This window comes from Sebastes fasciatus, chromosome 2 (genome assembly GCF_043250625.1).
Source record: "Sebastes fasciatus isolate fSebFas1 chromosome 2, fSebFas1.pri, whole genome shotgun sequence".
Lineage (NCBI taxonomy): Eukaryota > Metazoa > Chordata > Actinopteri > Perciformes > Sebastidae > Sebastes > Sebastes fasciatus.
The window spans coordinates 31,641,455-31,660,740 of record NC_133796.1 but is presented as its reverse complement, the minus strand read 5'-3'; the positions used below and the strand labels follow the sequence as shown (position 1 = coordinate 31,660,740).

At 41.1% G+C, this 19,286-nt stretch overlaps 2 protein-coding genes and 1 long non-coding RNA gene across 16 annotated transcripts in view; 2 read left to right on the top strand and 1 right to left on the bottom strand.

The window, feature by feature from the left end:
* The window catches only part of scml2 (Scm polycomb group protein like 2), a 30,800-nt gene extending 25,975 nt beyond the window's left edge, over positions 1 to 4,825 (top strand). For all 3 annotated transcript variants that reach the window (XM_074619597.1, XM_074619588.1, XM_074619606.1), the window contains 4 exons: positions 289 to 462; positions 1,194 to 1,409; positions 2,410 to 2,564; positions 2,779 to 4,825. In XM_074619597.1, coding sequence (XP_074475698.1) covers positions 289 to 462; positions 1,194 to 1,409; positions 2,410 to 2,564; positions 2,779 to 2,904 — 671 coding nt within the window. In that variant the 3' untranslated portion in view covers positions 2,905 to 4,825. The remainder of the gene's footprint in view (positions 1 to 288; positions 463 to 1,193; positions 1,410 to 2,409; positions 2,565 to 2,778) is intronic.
* A 2,273-nt stretch (positions 4,826 to 7,098) lies between these two features.
* Positions 7,099 to 19,286, top strand: part of LOC141758283 (uncharacterized) — a 55,980-nt gene continuing 43,792 nt past the window's right edge. For 2 of the 5 annotated variants that reach the window (XR_012591857.1, XR_012591856.1), the window contains exons 1-2: positions 7,106 to 7,366; positions 10,965 to 11,051. This is a non-coding gene — a long non-coding RNA (uncharacterized LOC141758283). Of the gene's footprint in view, positions 7,367 to 10,964; positions 11,052 to 19,286 lie in introns of all 5 variants that reach the window. The other 3 variants (XR_012591855.1, XR_012591853.1, XR_012591854.1) reach the window with 3 other exon arrangements.
* The window catches only part of nhsb (Nance-Horan syndrome b (congenital cataracts and dental anomalies)), a 73,398-nt gene continuing 62,327 nt past the window's right edge, over positions 8,216 to 19,286 (bottom strand). For 4 of the 8 annotated variants that reach the window (XM_074619408.1, XM_074619433.1, XM_074619427.1 and 1 more), the window contains 3 exons: positions 14,110 to 17,295; positions 13,496 to 13,637; positions 8,217 to 13,298 (listed from right to left, as the gene is read on the bottom strand). In XM_074619408.1, the coding sequence (XP_074475509.1) occupies positions 12,668 to 13,298; positions 13,496 to 13,637; positions 14,110 to 17,295 (3,959 nt within the window). In that variant the 3' untranslated portion in view covers positions 8,217 to 12,667. Of the gene's footprint in view, positions 13,299 to 13,495; positions 13,638 to 14,109; positions 17,296 to 19,286 lie in introns of all 8 variants that reach the window. The other 4 variants (XM_074619460.1, XM_074619469.1, XM_074619442.1 and 1 more) reach the window with 3 other exon arrangements.

The window sequence follows — 19,286 nt, the reverse complement described above, 5'->3', positions numbered from 1 at the left end:
GGGCTGGATTGGGAAGGCTGTGGGTGAGGAGGGGGGTTTAATTTGTGAATTTGTGCAGGCTTGGCTTGGGTGGGGGGGTGGGCGTGGTGTGTAGTGCAGTGTGGGATGGGGTAAAAAAGATGGGTTTGTGCTTATAAAGGGAGGGTGGTAACCCTAAACCATCTGCTGTTTTTCTTAAGCTGTGAATGCATACAGTGTGTGCGTGCGTGCATGTGTGTGTGTGTGTGTGTGTGTGTGTGCGTGCGTTCGAACACACAGATTTATAGCTGTTTGTGTTGTATCCCCTAGTGCGGTCAGAGCATGGTATTCGCTACGTGAAGCTTCCCTCCGCCTCTAGTACGTCGTCTGTGCTGCGGTTCCTGGAGAACATGTGCCTACATCTGGAGAGTGACAGCCTGTTCAGCTCGCAGCCATTCAGCCCCTTCAACACCAACACACGCTTCTACAACAGGACCAAGTCAGGTGGGTCAACGTGTGGACGGAGTAACTGTAACGGGAGGAAGTGGAGAGCATATCATTCAAAGAGGAATTAGCTGTAGGCTCACTTACTATGAGCATGAAACAAATTAAATGATGTCTACGGCGCCTAAATAAAAATGATTGTAAAACTCTGGTCCCACCTCTGTTCCACTAGCCTGTTTTATAATGTACTCTTGCATCGTGTTCTTTCATCAGTCTATCTGAAAAGCAACAAAGATAAAACATTATTTTTAGCATTTAACAAATAAAGCTCTCATGATTTGTTTTAATGTCAAAGACAGAATTCTGTAGAAAGTCAGACCATGGTCCCACAACGAAGTGGTTCATTTTTGTATGGATCTAAATTGATTTGTGGATCCAGGAATTAAAAAAAAAAAATGTCAACATTGCTAAATGTTCCATACTTTCTCATGAACTGGTGTATTTAGATGCAGAATTATATCTAAATGCAGATAAAAGTTCTATTTCTATTAATAAGATAACAAGTCTAGAGAATTGTGCAACGTTATCAGAGGTATGAGCACTAATTGCTTTTTACTTGAAGCCTCTTATTTTCATTATTCATGAACATCAGACATTTCCATCTGAATCAATTTCCTCCAGAGTCTTCCAACATATGTCCGTCACTTTATGGCTGCGTGCGTAGTTCAGTACAGTGCAGTGTCTTTCTGTTTTCTATTTGTGTTCATCTCTCTCACCGTTTCTTGAAACAGAACCACTGTCCCACCCTGAGAACGGCCTGTCCAATGACGATTCCACAAAGGACCCCACTCCCACCACCCGCCCTCCTCACACCGCATCGGACTTCAGAGCAGCAAAGAAGGAGCGGCCATATTACCCTGGACACACACAGACGCCGCCAGCCCTACGACGCGTCAGCTCCAACCCAACTGAACTTGGCCAGATGTGTCCACCCAGACGAGTGGAGGGTAGGGTTAAATACACACACACACACAGATCTAATTGTTGTTGAAATGTTATTTATGAACTATGAAATACATACATATAAACATGCATACACTTAACACTGGCAAATATCCTTAAAGGGACTAAATGTAAGAATCAGAAATTGCTTGTTAACAGTGACACCTGTGGCTGTTAAGTCAACGATAGTCAGCGTCTTGTTGCTTGTGGTCGCACTACATAGACGTGAGCAGACTTCGGTCAAAACAGTGAGGCATGATTGACAACTAAAACCACAATATCACTATAAATTTCACCTGCTTTGCAGTAACACCATAGTTTTGGTCTCCTGTTTTTTTGTGCTTCCATGGAGTTTGTGTTGGAGTCTGGTCATTTGTTGGCGTTAGGGGACTCCATTTCTAACCGACCGTTAGCTGTAGTTGCACACTTAGCCCTTTAAGCAGAGCTGAAATTAAAGGCACTTGTGAGCAAGCATGACGTCCCATCTGTTGGATTTTCCTGAAAAAACGGCCTGCATTCTTCACATTGAAAGCAGCCTACAGGCTGATAGAGGAAACCCAGAAAGTCGCACAGGCTCTCATCTTTCAGTTTAGGTTACAACCTGTTCACACATTGTAAATAAAAAACAATTAAAACACATTTATACGTGTAAAAACTTACATACAGTCCCTTTTAAGATTGTATTATTTTAAATTATGAAGAATTCAAGAAGAGGATGGTGATCCCCTCCCCTAACAGTCCATCACCCTCCAATTGACCGATCACTAAGCAAATGATCAATTTTTGAGGTTTAAGCTGCAAAAGCTTTTCCATCGGATTTCCCCCTCCAATCGTCTAAATTTGGTCTAAATTTTTACAAAATTTTAAGATATGTTTGACCCAAAGCCTCATTAACATCCGACTGTAACACTGATAAATAAAATCATAAGAAGAAGGTATAATATTTGATATGGGTATTTGTTTGACTTAGTTTTCCTTTCTCTTGCACACACTTCCCCTCTACAGCAGCTAGCTCAACAACAGGCCCCGACCACGTGAAACAAGACAAGGAGGGTGCAGGAAGCGACGCCTCTTCCTGGTCAGTCGATGATGTCATGCGGTTTGTCCAAGAGGCCGACCCCCAAACTCTCGGCCCTCATGTCGAACTGTTCAGGAAACATGTGAGTATATAATTTATATCAACTGTCTTTTTTGTCCCGTTTAAATATTAAATAAACTCTCCCAGAGCTGTTAGTCTCCATGCTCAATGCAAATCAAACTGGAATTTCCACCATTCAACGCCTTAATCAAGTCATCGTCATTTTGATGGAATTGTTCCGAGATGAAGCGTTTGTAATGTGCCCGCCTGCTGACAGCGTGCTCCTCTCTCTGCAGGAGATTGATGGCAGAGCTCTGATGCTGCTGCGCAGTGATGTCATTATGAAGTACATGGGACTGAAGCTTGGCCCGGCGCTCAAACTCTGTCATCACATCGAGAGGCTGAAACAAACCAAACAATAGAGGAGGAAGGCACTCTCTTTTCTCACTGGCAACCAAACACACACACACACACACACACTAACACGTATTATCCTACAGGGATGTAGTGCAGTGTAAACCCAGCTGAACCAGGGTCGTAGCTACAAGTGAAGTCACTGAGGTCAAGTCCGTTGTATTTATTTATTCTTTTGTGAATTAGCAACCTGCAGGGAGTTTACAGATACAACTTTACACATGATGGTCATTTTAGGAACTGATTCCAGTATTTTTAGAATCAAGCTCTTTAAATTTAACTACTTTTTGGCCAACAAATCAATCAATCAATAGTATCTTATTCTGGGCATTGTCTATGGGGTTTGAAACAGCATTTAGACAAAAATAGAAAGTATAATGGTAATTGTTGAGGATGGCATGGTGTGCATCAGGGGACTTATGACCTCAGTATTTCTAAAATCCTGGCTACGGCCCTGATCTGAACACCTTTATTTTTATATACTATACAGACTGCAGTTTACGTTCACATTAAAACAGATTCACAGTACATTAATTCATAATTTCCATCAGTGTAATAAGTATGAGACATCTCAGCATTTGTTTATGTTGTGTCTTTTTGCCTTATTATGAACAACTGGAGGCCATATTTGATCAAACTTTTAATTTACCAGACGTTCTGTTAGATTTGCAGCTTCATCTTATAAAGTATTTGTTCCCTGGTCAGAATTTCAGGATGGATGCTCTCCACTTAGTTCAGGTACTGGCAGTGAACGTCTCGCTGCATCATTTCTCACAATGCAATAAAGTTTTCTGAATGGTCATTTCTACAGGCTGTCAAATGTAGTTTATGCAGTGAATGTATGAAGTCATGAGCATTACTACTAACAGGTACGTTCACAGCTTTGTGAATGAGAAGTGTTGAAGAGTTTCATTCCAACATGTTGAAGAAATCGTCTTGTTCCCTGAAGTCAATCATAATGTGAATGATTCCTCTCCTCAAACCCTTTTTTTTTTTGTCAAAGGTCGTAAATTAACAGAGTGGGCACCACTAAATGTCTTTGTTTGGAAGAAAACCTTAAAAATCAGTTACTGAAGAGTTACTTCTCTTTTGTGTCTGTTTCGTGTGCTGAAAGACATTCAAGCTGATCAGTTTTAACTTGAGCACTGATGTGGCTGCATGATTGTATGATGCTTTGACAGTCATACTATCAAACACACACGAGATATACACAGAAAATGACTGGAATACTATTATTAAGTATTGACATTAAAATAAAGACAGGGCCATTAACTATCTAGTTTGAGTGCTGTACAGACCGTTAAAGTGCTCCTGAGAGAGTGCATGATGGGGAAACTGTTTTGTATAAAGTCGAGCCAAAAGGTTGTTTTTTGATATCATTTTGTACTGTAACAAAGTGTATCAACCTGTATCAAGCGTAAGTGTAATCACATTTTTTCCTGCCTGAAATAGTTTTTGTGTGCACCATCTGATAACTACCTACAGGTCGATGCTGTGTCTGAGTAGTTATTCACATGTCTCAAAGTATTTATCTGTTTTTCGATGGCAGAAATACAAATTTTCTGAACATTTCAGAACCATTTTCGAACCAAATCATGTGTGTTGTAGCTGCATTTCACACTGTTGCTCTCCTGTAGTGGTAACAAGTTGATACTTGAAACCGTCTTGCTTTAATGTGAAACTCAGGTTTTAGTAGGGGTTGTTTTGTAGCAGATGTTTTACATCACTAGCATTTTTGTGTTGATTACTACGACATAGAGGGACTGCACAATAACCAACTATGTATATTTTGTATGCCTTTTCATGTATCGCTGTGTCCGCTGCCTTTCATGTGTATATATACAACTTTTTACTGTACGTTCAACAAAAAATGTTTGAATATGTTTGATATGCATTCACACAATTAAACATGTGTTTACATCATCTAAATGTTTGAGACTGCAGCACAAGGCCACCGCGGTACAGCTAATAGCCCAGTCCAGTGGCTCCTTTTAGACTTTTGACCCCTTATCGTAACCCATCATCTTTAGTTGCATATGTTTGAGTTATAACCAAAGAGGTTTTTATTCCTTGTTTTATTTTTAGAGTCCTGAATAGGAAAAAGTATCCAGTAATTCATGAGGGGAAAAAAAATAGATGAAAGTCTGAAGAAATAATAGAATTATGTGTAGCATGAAAGCATTTTTCTGCTCCCCTGTGTTGTGAATCATCTCGAGAGCCGATCAGTTTTCATCAAGTCGACTTGATTCCCAAAGTGAAAACATAATTGGGGGACAAGGAGAGAAAAAGGGTTATAAGGGGTAAAAGAAATTACTACATAAATGCAAAAGAAGAAACATTCAAGAGAACTGGCAGAGGTCCATTTCCTTTTCGTTTTTGGTGGGCTGTGTGTGTGTGTGTGTGTGTGTGTGTCCGGAGGGTATGGGGGTTGGGAGGGGTCAAAGGATCATGGATGTCTTACTTAAGGAAAGTGACAGTCCAATAGGAATCATTGTTCGAAAGATCAGCCAGTTCAAATGGCTCCCCAGCAGCACTCAGAATAACCAGGCTAATTATGACTCATCTTTCAGATTCTTTACGAATGATATACCGTATGCTGTTGTGAAACTAGCTTCAAGCTCAGCACAGTGCTTCCGGTTGAAAGCTCTATTATCCCACCACATGCTTACAATTATTTATGTGATAAACAACATTAAATAAATAGTATGTGTAGCTTTAAGGAAACCAGCTCCCTGCTATGAGGCTTATCGATTCAATATGAACCGGTAATGGTTCAAAAACGGGCACTCTACTGCGCACTTTACTCTCTGAAAATATGTGATGACTTTGTGGACTCGAGTCCTTGTGAATGAGTATCAGATTTTAGTCATGTTAGTCCTGTCTGGGTTAAATTAAGTGTAAACAATACCCTTGGATAAAATAGCATTCACTAAAGATAAATCTGAGACGAGATCATAAATATGGTTGGTATCCAGTGGTGGAAGAAGTACTCTTATCTTTAAGTATAAGTAGCAATATTACAGTGTAGAAATACTCAGTTACAACTACAAGTCATGCAAATTTGACTGAAGTAAAAGAACAAAAGTACGAGCATCAAAATAGACTTAAGGTACTTAAAGTAGAAGTAATCATCATGCAGAACGGACCATTTCAGAATAATGTATATCATAATTTGATTATTATTGATTGTTGCAGCTGGCAAAGGTGAGGCTAATTTTAATGTACTTTATATACTGCTGGGTATAGCTTGTCAATTTCTCCCCAGGGATCAATAGAGTTCTATGTTGCCTTAACCTATAATAATACATAATAATTTACTTATTGGTTATATTTTGTATCTGAATCTGCAAAGTAGGCTAGCTGAAGTTATCAAATAAAAGTACTGGAGTAAAAAGAATTTGCCTCTGAAATGTAGTGGAGTAATGTTTGAAGTATAAAGTAGCAAAAAAAGGAAGTACTCAAGTAACGTTACAAGAACATCAAAATTGTACTTAAGTTCAGGACATGAGTGAATGTACTTAGTTACTTTGCGCCACTGCTGGTGTGGTAGAATTTTGATGACTGTCTCATAAAATTGAGATATTTTTGACAATCTGCTGACTATTATGGATCGTAGATCGTAAATTTGTGAGCCTGGTTTGATAGCTCAGGGCTTATGCCCTTTTCTATCCATAGGCAATCACTGGAGGGAGGAGAGAGGAGATGGAGTAGGAGCCCAGTTGGTGCTGAGGCCGCATGGCCCCGGCCAGTTGGGGAGGTTTTTTTTTCTTTTCTTTTCTTGTTTTTTTATTTTTCCATATATATATATATCTATATATAGAGAGAGATATATAGATATATATTTCCTCTTTTTCTTTTTCTTCCCTTCCTTTTCCTCATAGCAAAATAAAATAAAATTAAATATGGATAAAACAAAATGGAGAGAAAAATAAATTAAAGAAATAAAAAAATTAAAATAAATAAATAAACCAACAAACCAATAAACAAACAAATAAAGATTTTTTTTTTTTTAAAAGCCAACATAACTGGGCAAGATCAATAGCATGTGACTGTGTACAGTGTGGGGGGTGGTGGGGCTGGCTGTCAGTCAGGGTGCAAATCAAATTAAGGAAAGATTAAAAAGAATAAGATTAAATAAAGTAAAATAAATATAAATAGGTAGATAGATTGAAGTAAAAGAATAATGGCTAAAAGGATGGTGTTTAATAGGGTAATGGATAAAAAGACGATGTCTTAAAAGAGAATGATGGATACAATTTTCCACTATTCCACTATTGAGGAACTAGGAACTTCTGTCATTAGTTGATGTGACAGTCGAGCTAGTTACGGGGGGCACCTGGAGTTCAAGGCTAACGGCCATCCATGCTAACTGCTAGCGTCATGTTTCGGCGTGTTCACGTAAAAAATGGAGAGCGGTGAGCGGTTTCAAAGACATCGGTCCTCATCCCCAAGTTTTAAGCTTCTACCAGAGTAAGTTTAATTCACACACAACAACAAGCCCTTAAACATGGACATTAGCTTGTTAGTTAGCGAGTTAGCTAGCTAGTTGGTCAGTTAGGCTAACTCGTAGCCTAGGAGACGGCTGCCCATGGTTACCGTTACCATGACAGCCTGAGAACTCAGCGACAAGCAAGCAAAGGTGTTTAAAAGTCATTATTTCTTTGAAAATTTAAATTTTACTGAAAAAATAAAATAAATAATGTTAATCTTAATTTATGGTCTATTTACTAGCTTTTTCAGGAGTTTAATTCAACTGGGCGTAGTTTGCTCAATTGTCAACAAGCTTAGTTTTCTTCACATAATCATAAGCGTGAAACTTCAGTGAGCGGAGGAAGACCGCAAGACGTAGTTGAAAGCTCCGGGAAAAACTAAATGGACCTTGAGTTAAGCTTTTTCTTTTTCAAACTACCAAGGCTAGTTAAGTCTCCTTGTCAAAGCAAGTCTCTCATGTCCCTACTCCAGGGGTCAGCAATCTTTACTATCAAAGAGCCATATTAGGCAAAAAAATAAAAAGCATTTGATCATTGTGATGAAGGTAACACAGTTTATAGTCTAGGTATTAAGTCTAATGCAGTGAGGGCCACAGTGCAAATGTACTACGGAGTATTAGGGCCACATTGAGGGAGAAAACATCTGAGATTTACAGAATAAAGTCATAATATAACGAGAATAAAGTCATAACTTTATGAGAAAAAAAGTCGTAATATTACGAGAAAAAAGAAAATAACAGGTAAAATTACTACTTTATAAACTTCTGACTTTATTTTTATAATATTACGACTTTTTTTTCTCGTAAACTTCTGACTTTATTCTCGTAATATTATGACTTTATTCACGAAATCTCAGATTTATTTTTTTTCCTTAATATGGTGTCGTACATTAGACCGACAACATTTGATGAATCAAATTGAAAATGTAAACAAAAAACAGTTATTCATTTCCACTCATTTTTAAAAAAATCCACAATATTGCTGACCCCTTTAAGTCAATTTAATGCTAATTAATTATTCAAAGCCTGCCAAATACTTTTTTTTTTTAAATCTCAAAACTTAAGTTTTGTTTGTTTCCTCTCATTTTTAGTTTTTAGTGAGCCAAGTCTCAAGTATACGACAGGAGTATTAGGGCCATATTGAGGGAGGAAAAATCTGAGATTTCGAGAATAAAGTCATAATATTACGAGAAAAAAAGTTGTAATTTAATGAGAATAAAGTCATACTATTTCAAGAAAAAAAAAAGTCGTAATATTACGAGAATAAAGTAATAACTTTACGAGAAACAGGGGGTTCTGTTGGCAGTATTTGTCAATTCAATCAGAGTGAATCTGGTTTGTATTTAGTCACATTTTGGATCCTTAGTTTGTAGACTGAATGTGACCAATAGCTCCAGTTCAAGGAGAAATCCTGTAGTTGAGACTGAAACTGGACAACATTAAAACACTGTCATCTAGTGGTGAGATTCTCTCAGTGCACTTTGTTCTGATGGGGAGGAAATAAAGTGTCACACAAAAGGCCTTCCGTTTCAACGCAATCACATTTATTGGCTTTTTTTCTATGCACAGTTACTAAGCAGCCTGATGAGCTGTTAAAATGAATTAGATATAGAATAATGGTATTTTCACAATGTTGTAACCCCCCGCCCTCCCCCAAAAATAAATACAAGACTGAAGGTGTTGCACAGCTCCAAAATATACAAAGGCTTGGAAATAATCATGTAAACTTTGAAAAAAAAAAACTTTTTTCTTTTTATTATTTTATTGATTTATTTTACAAAAGAAAGAATTTGAAACATTTTTTTCTTTAAAAACTTATTTACAGGTTTATACAAAAATACAAAAGTGATTCAAATCTGTTAAGTCCTAGCTAGTTTTAAACATGGAGCCTCTTTTAAATAGATAGTTACACTGTGTCTTCAACGTCTGCATTTTTTCAGTTCTCTGTCACATATTTTAAAGTCTGTTTAGTGTTATTCCATACTGTACACTTTGAGAGAAATTACCCAGTGGTTGTTGTCACACTTCCCTTTAGCGTAAAATTGTGTGCAGACATTTGAAAACAAGTTGGGACAAAGAATCTATAAAAGTTATAGATTTTTGTTTTGTTCCCAAGCTATTGAGGACTGAGGATTGAGACGGCTAAATGAATGTTAACGAGAGTCTGCATGGCAACCTCACAGTTTGTCTTTCCAATTGTGTCAGTCAATCATCTATCCACTGCTTTTACAAATAAAGGAAACAGTCTTGAAATACCTCCATAGCATCAGTGCCAGGTACAGTACGGAAAAATCACACTAAACAAATTGTCAAATACTTTTGAGTTTAGTTTTGTCACATTGCATTTTTCATGTAATACTGTATCAACTTTACTGATTCATTTCTTTTAATTATTCAGTAATAATGTTTTGTGGGGATCAAAAGATTCAGCAATGAGTCAAAATTAAAGACAATGACTTTCTGATCAGATCAAAAAAGTTTTTGGGTCTATGAATGGATATATTTTTTCCCATTTCTATGTTTTTTTATTTATACATTTTGTATCCAAAGCGACTTGTCCAGATATGCACTTTAAAACTGAATCAGCAGTTTGTCCTGGAAGATATTTCTCTCACTCCCAACTTCCACAGCTCCAACAAGACTAGGACCCAGCACCAGAAGTGTTCAGATTCTCCATCCCGACAGATTCTATATCATTATTTTCTTTACAGTCTCTTATACGTATGATTGTCCAGTGAGTAGATATACAGTACAAGATAAACCCCTGTTTGTGATCACGACTATACAGAACAGAATTAGCCAGACAGTTTGTACATCTATAGAACACACTATTGAACTTGAACATTTGAACGGAAAATACAAAATCTTTTCTCGTGGTATGGAGACATCCCTCAGATAAAAATAATGATATGGTGGTGTCCTTTTCTTTTCTTCTTCTTTTTTTTTCTTTACTTATTGCATGCGATAGAAAACACAACAAATAAAACAATGAACAGGAACAAGTGCGCTTCAGCAATACGGGTATGATGAATGTAAAATTCTAATAGTCATTTCACAGCTTTTTACCCTCTCCATCTTACACAGTGTCAGTTCTGCAATTCAGATTCGCTGAGTATCAAACAGTTGTGGTTTTGCCATCTATCTATCTATCTATCTATCTATCTATCTATCTATCTGTCTATCTATCTATCTATCTATCTATCTATCTATCTATCTATCTATCTATCTATCTATCTATCTGTAGCATTTACAATAAAACAGTAATATGCTTGCTGAGGTATTCACAGAATACAGTGAATGGTTTCTACTGAAGTACGGTCTCTGAATGTAAGAAGTACGTGTGTTGTGTTTGCTGTGATAGGCAGGTGAGAGTTCAAACTTTCCACTGATGATAGTCTGCTTCTGTAACACACTGGATGCTCTACATGTGTAACATTTATTGGAAGGATGAGAAAGATGTTATACTCTAGCCCTGGTGTTGGATAGAAAAGGCTGCAGCAATGCAATGAATGCATTGCTTGCTGTTAAATATTGGTGGTATGTGCTAGTCCTTTCCTCCTCTTGTCTCCTCTCTTTCAGATATTGTGATATGAAGTTTGGAGGATAAGACAAAATGGTGTACACCAGCCACTGGGTTGAGCTTTTTCACCTGTCTAATGCTACTGGGTCAGTGCAAATGAAGGAGAGGCAACAAGGAGAGGAGAACAGTGTATATTGTTAAGATTCATGTGTGATGTTGTCAGTGAGACCTGTTCTTCTATGCTACACTCAGGTTGATTCCCTATAAAATTTCTGCTTGTTGTTTTATATAGATATGACTTTTTATATTCAGTACAAATATACATATGCAATTTCATTTATAAGATATATTTTCTTTTCAAGGAATATTCTTGAAGAATCATGAAGTGCAAAAGCGAGGTTGGTTCTTGGAAAGCATTCCAAATTAACCTCTAGTCAAACCGATTGAGGACCATCTAAAGCATTTTCACCGTCTCTGCACTCAAAATATCTTTGAAACTGCTTTGAAATGCACCTTTTTCACTTCAAGTCAGCACAGCAAGACTGGCCAGCAGCTGGGAAAGCTTTAATCAGTCTAAACATACTAGATTTCAAGGTTGGGATTAAGTAAGTATGTGATTGAATTCTGGTGGAACATGGCGCAGGTCCATGTATATGTGCAGGGACTTATAAATGCCCTGCTTACAACCACCTCTAGTAGAGAAAGGCCACTGTGCGATTGTCCAAAATTAGCCTGTATCTTTGACAAATGGGCCCCATCTAGGCGCAAGCCCTTGCTCCTTCTTGTTAGACACTCAAATCCAAGACAAATCAATTTAGATCACTGGCAATGTAATACAAATGTCACTAAAACCTTTCACAGTGAAAGATTAATTATTATTATAATACAAAGGAACCACAAAAATGTCGACAGAAACCAGGATCCAGGGGATGTTTCCATAGAGGGTCATGCAACATGGTGAAACTTTATCATCATGTTCTGAGGCGCAATTTTACAAAAATACATGCATCATGTTATCTTTTTGGATATAATTAATGTGAAGAAATATATGATTGGCTCTGTGTGATATACTCTCTATGCCAGGTCTGCAGATGGAAATATAATAGATAAGTTGGTGCTGTGTTGTTAGTAACTTCCACAAGGAGACAACCCTTGCTTATTGGCAGGAATATTGAGGATGGACTCTGGGAAGTCTGGCCAATGCTTTGGGCACCAATAGTTGAAAGAATATTAAATTTCATAAGAATTTTAAATTTTATTATGAAAGCAGTTCCTCAGCGACACACGCACACCCACGCCATTCAAAACACAAGAAGTAGAAATATCAGTGGGTGTTGCATGTGCTCGTTCATGCACACACACTTTGTCCATACTCCACAAAACTTCTTTTCTTATAATTTACCAAACATTTGGGACTGTTTTTAAAATTATTTTTTTTAAAAAGACAGTTCAATCAAAATAGGTCTCAAGTCTGGCTCTTTTAACTACAAGGGAGCTATTCTTTTGATAGTACAATATTTAGGTATATCCTCAAAGTTTTCATCCCTTTATGATTCAGTATCTCACAACACTCTGTCTGACACCCTTAAATAGAATAGTAGATCCAAAACTGGGTGCATTTCAGCAACAGTCAGATTTTGTGTGTCGGAGGAATTACGCTGTTGGCCTTGATGACACACCTATCCAAGATTAGAAAAGTAGAAGGGGCAATTTCAAATGTAGGACAGAGCTAAGAATAGAGGACATCTCTCATCAGGTGGTTTTAGGATGATCTGTCATCATGGGGGCTCCCATCTGAGTTCTCTGTCTCCCCTTCGGAAATGGCTTGCATGGGGGCCGTGTAGAGGCGGCTGCGTGTACTGTAGCGACTGCTGTTGGCTACAGGGGGGATCCGAGAACGTCCCTGTCGAGATGCAGCTGACATAGGCAGGGTTTTGGGGGTGAAACTCTCAGAGTTCAGACCTCTGGGAAAAAGGCCTGGTATCTGGATTGGGTCCAGACCAGAAAGGTGTGGCTCTTGGAGTGTAAAGTGTAGCTCCTCAGCCTGTCTAATGGCCCCTTCCTGAAGGGGGTCCCCTGGGCTTTTCGGGGTGATAGGGCTCTTCAGAATCTCTGTGGCTGACATGCGGTAGCTGGAATCAGACCTGCTACCTTTCTTCAGCAACAGGAGTTTAAACTCCTCGTTGGACGTGCTGGATTTCTTGGCGCTGCGGTAGATTGGCACAGGGGCTCGTTGTGACCCGGCAGCAGTGGCTAAGGTGGCTGGGATGTTGAGAGGAGGGGCTGGCGGGATAATGACGGTGGTGACAGGGGTCACTGGTACTGCAGGGCAGAGACGAGACTTCGCGTTTAAGTCTCCTGAATCTTTACGGCCCAGGACCTTTCTCTTGGATCTGAATGAGGAAATAACAGGACAATCCTAATTAAGATTTAAACAGTGGATGAATATATACAGGGATGGAGAAAATGACAAACACATAAAAAAAAGACTATGAAGTAGCTGGATCACCACTAAAATCTGACAAATAGATGCAGTACACTGTAGACAGAGAATCAAATAGATTGACCACCAATACAAAATTTACAGCACCTGTGTATCATGGCAAACAGGTCCTCCGTTGTACGGGTCTTGTTGGGTGATGTGAGAATGATGTCATCATCCACTTTGGCGTCATCCATCAGAGGGGAGAGTGAATTATCACTGGGTGTGGAATCTGTAGTCCAAGACATACCTATCACATGTCATCTGGTTGTCTGATCATTTAGTATACAATTGGTGAAGTAACCATCCTTTAAACCTGTTTATGAACCTGTAAAGGTTACTACATGATTAAAGAGGTACTGCACACTTAAATGTGAGCTGTAAACTAAATTATATGACTGCCCTTTGATGAAACACAGCAATGTTGGTGTTATTATTGACATTTCGATCCACATTTATAAAAATCTGCATTTCATTGGTTGGAAATGGCTCAAAAAACGCCATGTACTGTTTTAAATCAACCCTGAACCTTGCAAGGCCAATCCTGATGCTAGTGTCGCCCGGTTGGGACTTAAATATGTCATGAATTTTATATAAAACAGATCTAACGTCCTCTACTCAGAGGTGGGCGACCCACCTCCCACAGCCCTTAAGTGGTAGTCTGTAAAATTGCTGTAATCTTTATAAAAGAGTACTCCTTCCATCAGAAGAATTTAGCTTACCTTTACTGAAGTAATCCTCAGTGTCAGGAGTGGTGGAGTCATCTTTGCTCTCATGTGGCTGCTGCTGATGGGCACTTCTGGTAGCACCTGATGTCACTTCCTCCTCTTCTTCCTGCTCTTCATGTCCTCCTCTCCTTGCATCGCTGATTAGGTAAGGATGCGATGTCTCCATTGTGGTACCAGGCACTTTGACTGGACTAGCCCAGGGCCCTGAGTCTGAGTGGGATAACCCGGCAAATTCATACGCTGGGGGTGGAAGGTGGGTCGATCGCATGCCTCCTCTGGAACATGCAGCCCTCGGTGGCTCTTTCACCTGCTCTTCCTCTTCCTCCTCATCGTCTTCATCATCATCATCATCCTGGGAGAACGAGCGCTCCCCCAAAACCCTAAACTCAGGGTGTGCATGAGCTGAGTGCGTGAGCCCTCTGAATTCTGTGTGCGAGTGGATATGTGTGTGTAGATCCACAGGCGAAGGGTGGGGGGCACGTGGCACGGGCCGATGCAGGGGTGAGCTGTCCTCGGAGAGTTCTGATGTTGGGTCCATCCGGGTTCTAAAGGCTGTCATAGCCCAGAAGGTTCCAGGTCCGTAGCGGTCCTGTCTGAGTAGCAGGCTTTCATAGGATGGAGGTCCATCAGGGTGGCGGCCAGGGAAAGGTGGTTGCAAGTGTTCAGGGGAGGAGATGTCATGAACTGGGGGTCTGGGAGGTGGTCTGCGAGGAGGGAGAGGCCTTGTGTTAATAGGTGGTGGAGCCAGAGTAGAACCACTAGGAGGACATTTGGGTCTTGTTGCAGTCTCTGCTCCACTTGCTGTTTCCTGGTCAACAGTGGTAGCTCTATGTTTAGATTGGCTAATAGAATGAAGCTTCACTGAACGAAGAGCTGATGGAGTTATCACCAATAGATTGCAGCTGGGAATTGTTAGAGCAGAGTTTGAACTTGATGGTGGGTTGGTATTTGATGCCTCAGGAGCCATCAACTTTGTTCCAGTGGCTAAAACACTTGCAACTCTGTGTTTGCTGTGGTGGAGCGTGTGCATGTGATGCGTTCGGTGAGATAGCGTGTGTCTGACATAACCACCATGAAGAACATTGAGATCAAGTTGAGAAGGTGGAGGTGGGAAGTCTGGGTCTCTCTTATAGCCAGAGGAAATGGAAGCTCCATCTCTGGGGAAGTGCTGCAGGGAAGAGAGAGAAGACTTCCTCTCGGGCACTTTGGGCTTTCTCTTGCCAGTTGAGGGAGACAGTGGTCCTGGGAAGAACGCTGCCGAAGATGAGGGCAAGGTTGACGTTGGAGTCTCTGATTGGCTGGAATAACCACTTGATGGGGAGGCAAGGCCAGCCAGCTTCTCAGGTGACCCAAGTTTGAAGTCTTCAGGTGGGAGAGGCGGACTAGTTGCCCTAGTCTCTGAAGCCTGAGCAAGTGCCTGGGTTTGGGTTTCTGTGGAGGAGGAAGAGCTGTCTGGTGACTTGATACACTCCATGACAGTAGTGCCTGTGGCTGTGCTTGAGTTGGACATGGATGTGTACTCACCATTGTTGGACTTCAGCTCACTGTTGTGAAGCCACAGGTCTGCATAGTCAGATTGCACCGCACCTTCATCCTTAAATGAGTGTGTATCTGCAGAGCTGAAGGACATGGGCTCTACTATATCCACAGTTTCACCCAGTCCCCTTCCCCAAGTTCCCAAAGGTTCTGCCACTAGACAGGATGTCTGTAATGGTTCTGGAGCACCTCCAATCTCTAGCTCCAGTTCCAGCTTCATATCTGTGGAAGACAAGGTAAGCTCTTGTTCACTAACCGTCTTTGGTTGATCCTGATCTGCCTGTGTGTCCGTTCCAACATCAACACCACTACAGGTGTCCTTCAGCGAGGAGGTCCGTTTGGGTGGTGGAGGTTTGACTTTTGGTTTCCTCAGCGGACGACAGGTTCTCCCCAGGGTCATAGTACCTGCTCTGAAGTTAGCTGAGGGCTGGGGGTAAACTCCATGGGATAGTGGTGCTGCCACAGTGTTGGATTGGCCACAGTCAGGCCCTGGGTCTGCATAGTTATACATGTATCCTCTGTAACTCTGATTACACTCCCCAAAATGCACAGAAGAGGAGTAGAAACTCTCTGTATCAGATGAGTAATGAGAGCCAGAATCTTTTTCAGTGTTGCTGGTCTTGTTGTCACCGAAACAGGTTTGGTCTTGTAGACTGTGTGTGGAGCTGTACTCCTGCGCTAATCCATGGCTCCGGCTCAGATTTTGGGAATGGTCAAGGTCTTGGTCCGGATCAGTCTGGTCTTGATCTGGAGGGTATGTCCACTCCCCCTCACTGGCTGTACTGACTCCTGCATCGTCCAGCTGGTCTGTGGCTGAGGATGTGAACGAGCTTGACCTGTGGCCCTGGCCCTGAGGTCTGAGGTCCGAGTGGTATGAGGCATCCAGAGAGAATCCCTCATCAATGGCATTGGGCACAGTGTTGAGTGACAGCTCTGAGTCGCAGTGGGATGAGCCTGTCAGTGGTGGAGAAGAAGGCGGGGGGATGGTTTCAGATGTCTGCGAAGGGCAGGTGGAGCTGGAACCACTCCAGTTCCCGCTCGAGGACTGGTGGTCCTCCTTGTGGTCCACATGGCTGCCTAGGACTCCTGTGTTAGACACTGAGTGAATAGGGCTGCTGAAAGTATCTGAACTCGATGAGATCTCACAGCTGCCCATATCAGCCTTGCGGGGCAAGCGAGAACGGCCCCTCTCCATCCAGCTGTGCTCTGGGCTCCCTCCTCCTCCACCCCCTCGGTCTCTCTCACCAGATCGCTGCAACCTTTTTAGACTTCCAAGTTGCAGTGGCTCAGGAGCAGCCTGGTCATCTGTGCTCTCTTCTTCATCCTTCATCATCATCATCTTCATTCTTGGACTAGGGCCAGGTGGAATAAAGTCCTCCGCTTCGTATGGTGACAAGTCCTCATCTTCGTCATCATCATCATCATAATTGTCATCGTCATCGTCATCACTGTCCATCAGACGTCCACCCTCTCGAGGAAGGCTACGAGAGCGCAAGCGTCCACCGTGGGCAGCAGCACTGGTGTATGTGGAATCTGACTGGTCACCCAGGGAAGAAATGTTGCCTGTTGAATGGGAGAGAGAGGCAGGGATTCCCTGATGGCCACGTTGGGCTCTGATGCGCCTTCTGGAGGGAGCAGCTGTACCTAAAGAGGGAAAGACAAAACAGAGAGAGGGACACATTTCTTAATGTCTTGGATGTCGACCACATGGGCTATACCAAGTTACCATATATAGTAGGGATGGAACGGTTCACAAAACTCACGGTTTGGTTCATATCACGGTTTTGGGTTCGGTTCGGTACATTTATGTTACAGCAAGGAGGTCAATTTCTGATTTCAACATGCTTTTCATTTATTTGGCAAAAATAAGTTAACAAATGTTTGCCTTAACAAAAGTATGGCTTACATAAAGAACATAAACACTTCTTTATTGTCAAATGTTAATTGAAAGAAGAGGTCTACAGAAATTAGCACAAACAAAAAATGCAGCTTTGTTATTTTCGTATAAATATGATGAAATTATAAACTAAGGCTATACATTGAAGCATAAACTCAACCAGAACTATGCTAAAAAACTTATAGCTTTTTATCTCCCACTCATTCAACAGTGGCTCATTGGTCATAATTCTTACTATAACAGTTAATGGCACTCAAATACTGACATTAAAAAAATAAAATCATAAATGTCTGTAATGTAAATGTAATGTTTCATCTTAAGGCTGTTGGTAAATCCTCAACTGCTGCTTATGCTAGTTTATACAGGGCAGGCACAACAGACTAAAAATCTCACGTGAAGGCTCACGTACTTTGACCATATGCTTTAATTCTGTATTGTTTACGATGGAGTGTGGTCGTATATGCAGCGATAAACACTCTGCGGGGGAACGGACTCTCCGTCCAGGCTGCTTTTGTTTTTCGCTCCGCTAATCAACACATTCGGGTGATGCCGTCCTAATTTAATGTTTCAAGTGTCCACATATAACAGTGTCGGCGTACAGTCTGACACAGATCGTTGTCAGTTTAGCTTGACTATCATGAACTACTGGGCGCTACAGCGCTGCTAACATTCCTGGTGCGCTGCCCAAACTTTCCGGGTAAAACTCACGCTCCAGAGTTTCTGTTCCGTGTGTGCGAGTGGTAAACATAAACAGCTGTTTGGGTATAACGGCGAACCGTAAGGATGTCGCGGACCGAACCGAACGTCCTGAACCGAACGGTTCGGGTCAAATACACAAACCGTTCCACACTTAATATATAGTATGGTAATTTGAATTCTAGTTTGATGTTGATATTATTGGCAGCCTTCAGATGTAATCCTGTTCAAATGTAGCAATGGTAGCTATCTGAGCTGACATCATCATCATCATCATCATCACAGCCATAACTGCAAAGTCAAACATTTTGTAATTTAATTCTTAACAGGAATGACTTAAGCAAATTCCTCGCCTTAAGCCAAGTTCACTCTACACAACTTTCAAAGTTGTCAGATCGCTGTACTGTTCGCACTACACAACTTGCTGTCTTTTAATAGGGAGTCTTTAAGTCATATTGGTTTTCACACTACATGACTGACTGGGGACAGGGGGTCACACACACTATAAGATCTTTCACCGGGAGGAATCCCAGATGAGGTCTCCAAACTACGTTTTGTCACGAAAACACACGTGAAGTGAGTGACACGGGCGTAGTCATGCTTGTTAATGTTGTTGTTGCTGCAAGTGTTCACATAGGCCTGAGGCTGCATTCACACGAGATCAGGCAAAAATGCAAATGTTTCTATTCATTTTGAATGGGGGTAGTGTGTTTGGGCTGAGGCTGAGGCTGAGGCTGTGGCGGCCGCAGGGGGAAAAGTAGAAACAGAACCACCTTTTTGAGAAACGCAAACCAACGTCACACTGCGGTGGCCAATCACATAACCGGCAATCCAGAGCTGAACAACCCAGCCATGAGGGAACAAAAGACGTTAATCGTCGCAGTTAAAGAGACTTTAAAGTGACTCGTCCGGACCTCCACAGACTCGCTGTCAGGTCCAGATATTTAGCATGCTAGATATCCGGAATGTGTCTGCGACGCATCAGCGAGCCTGGTCCTTGTACAGTTCACACATAGCGCTCGAGCACCGATGTGCGAGTGCC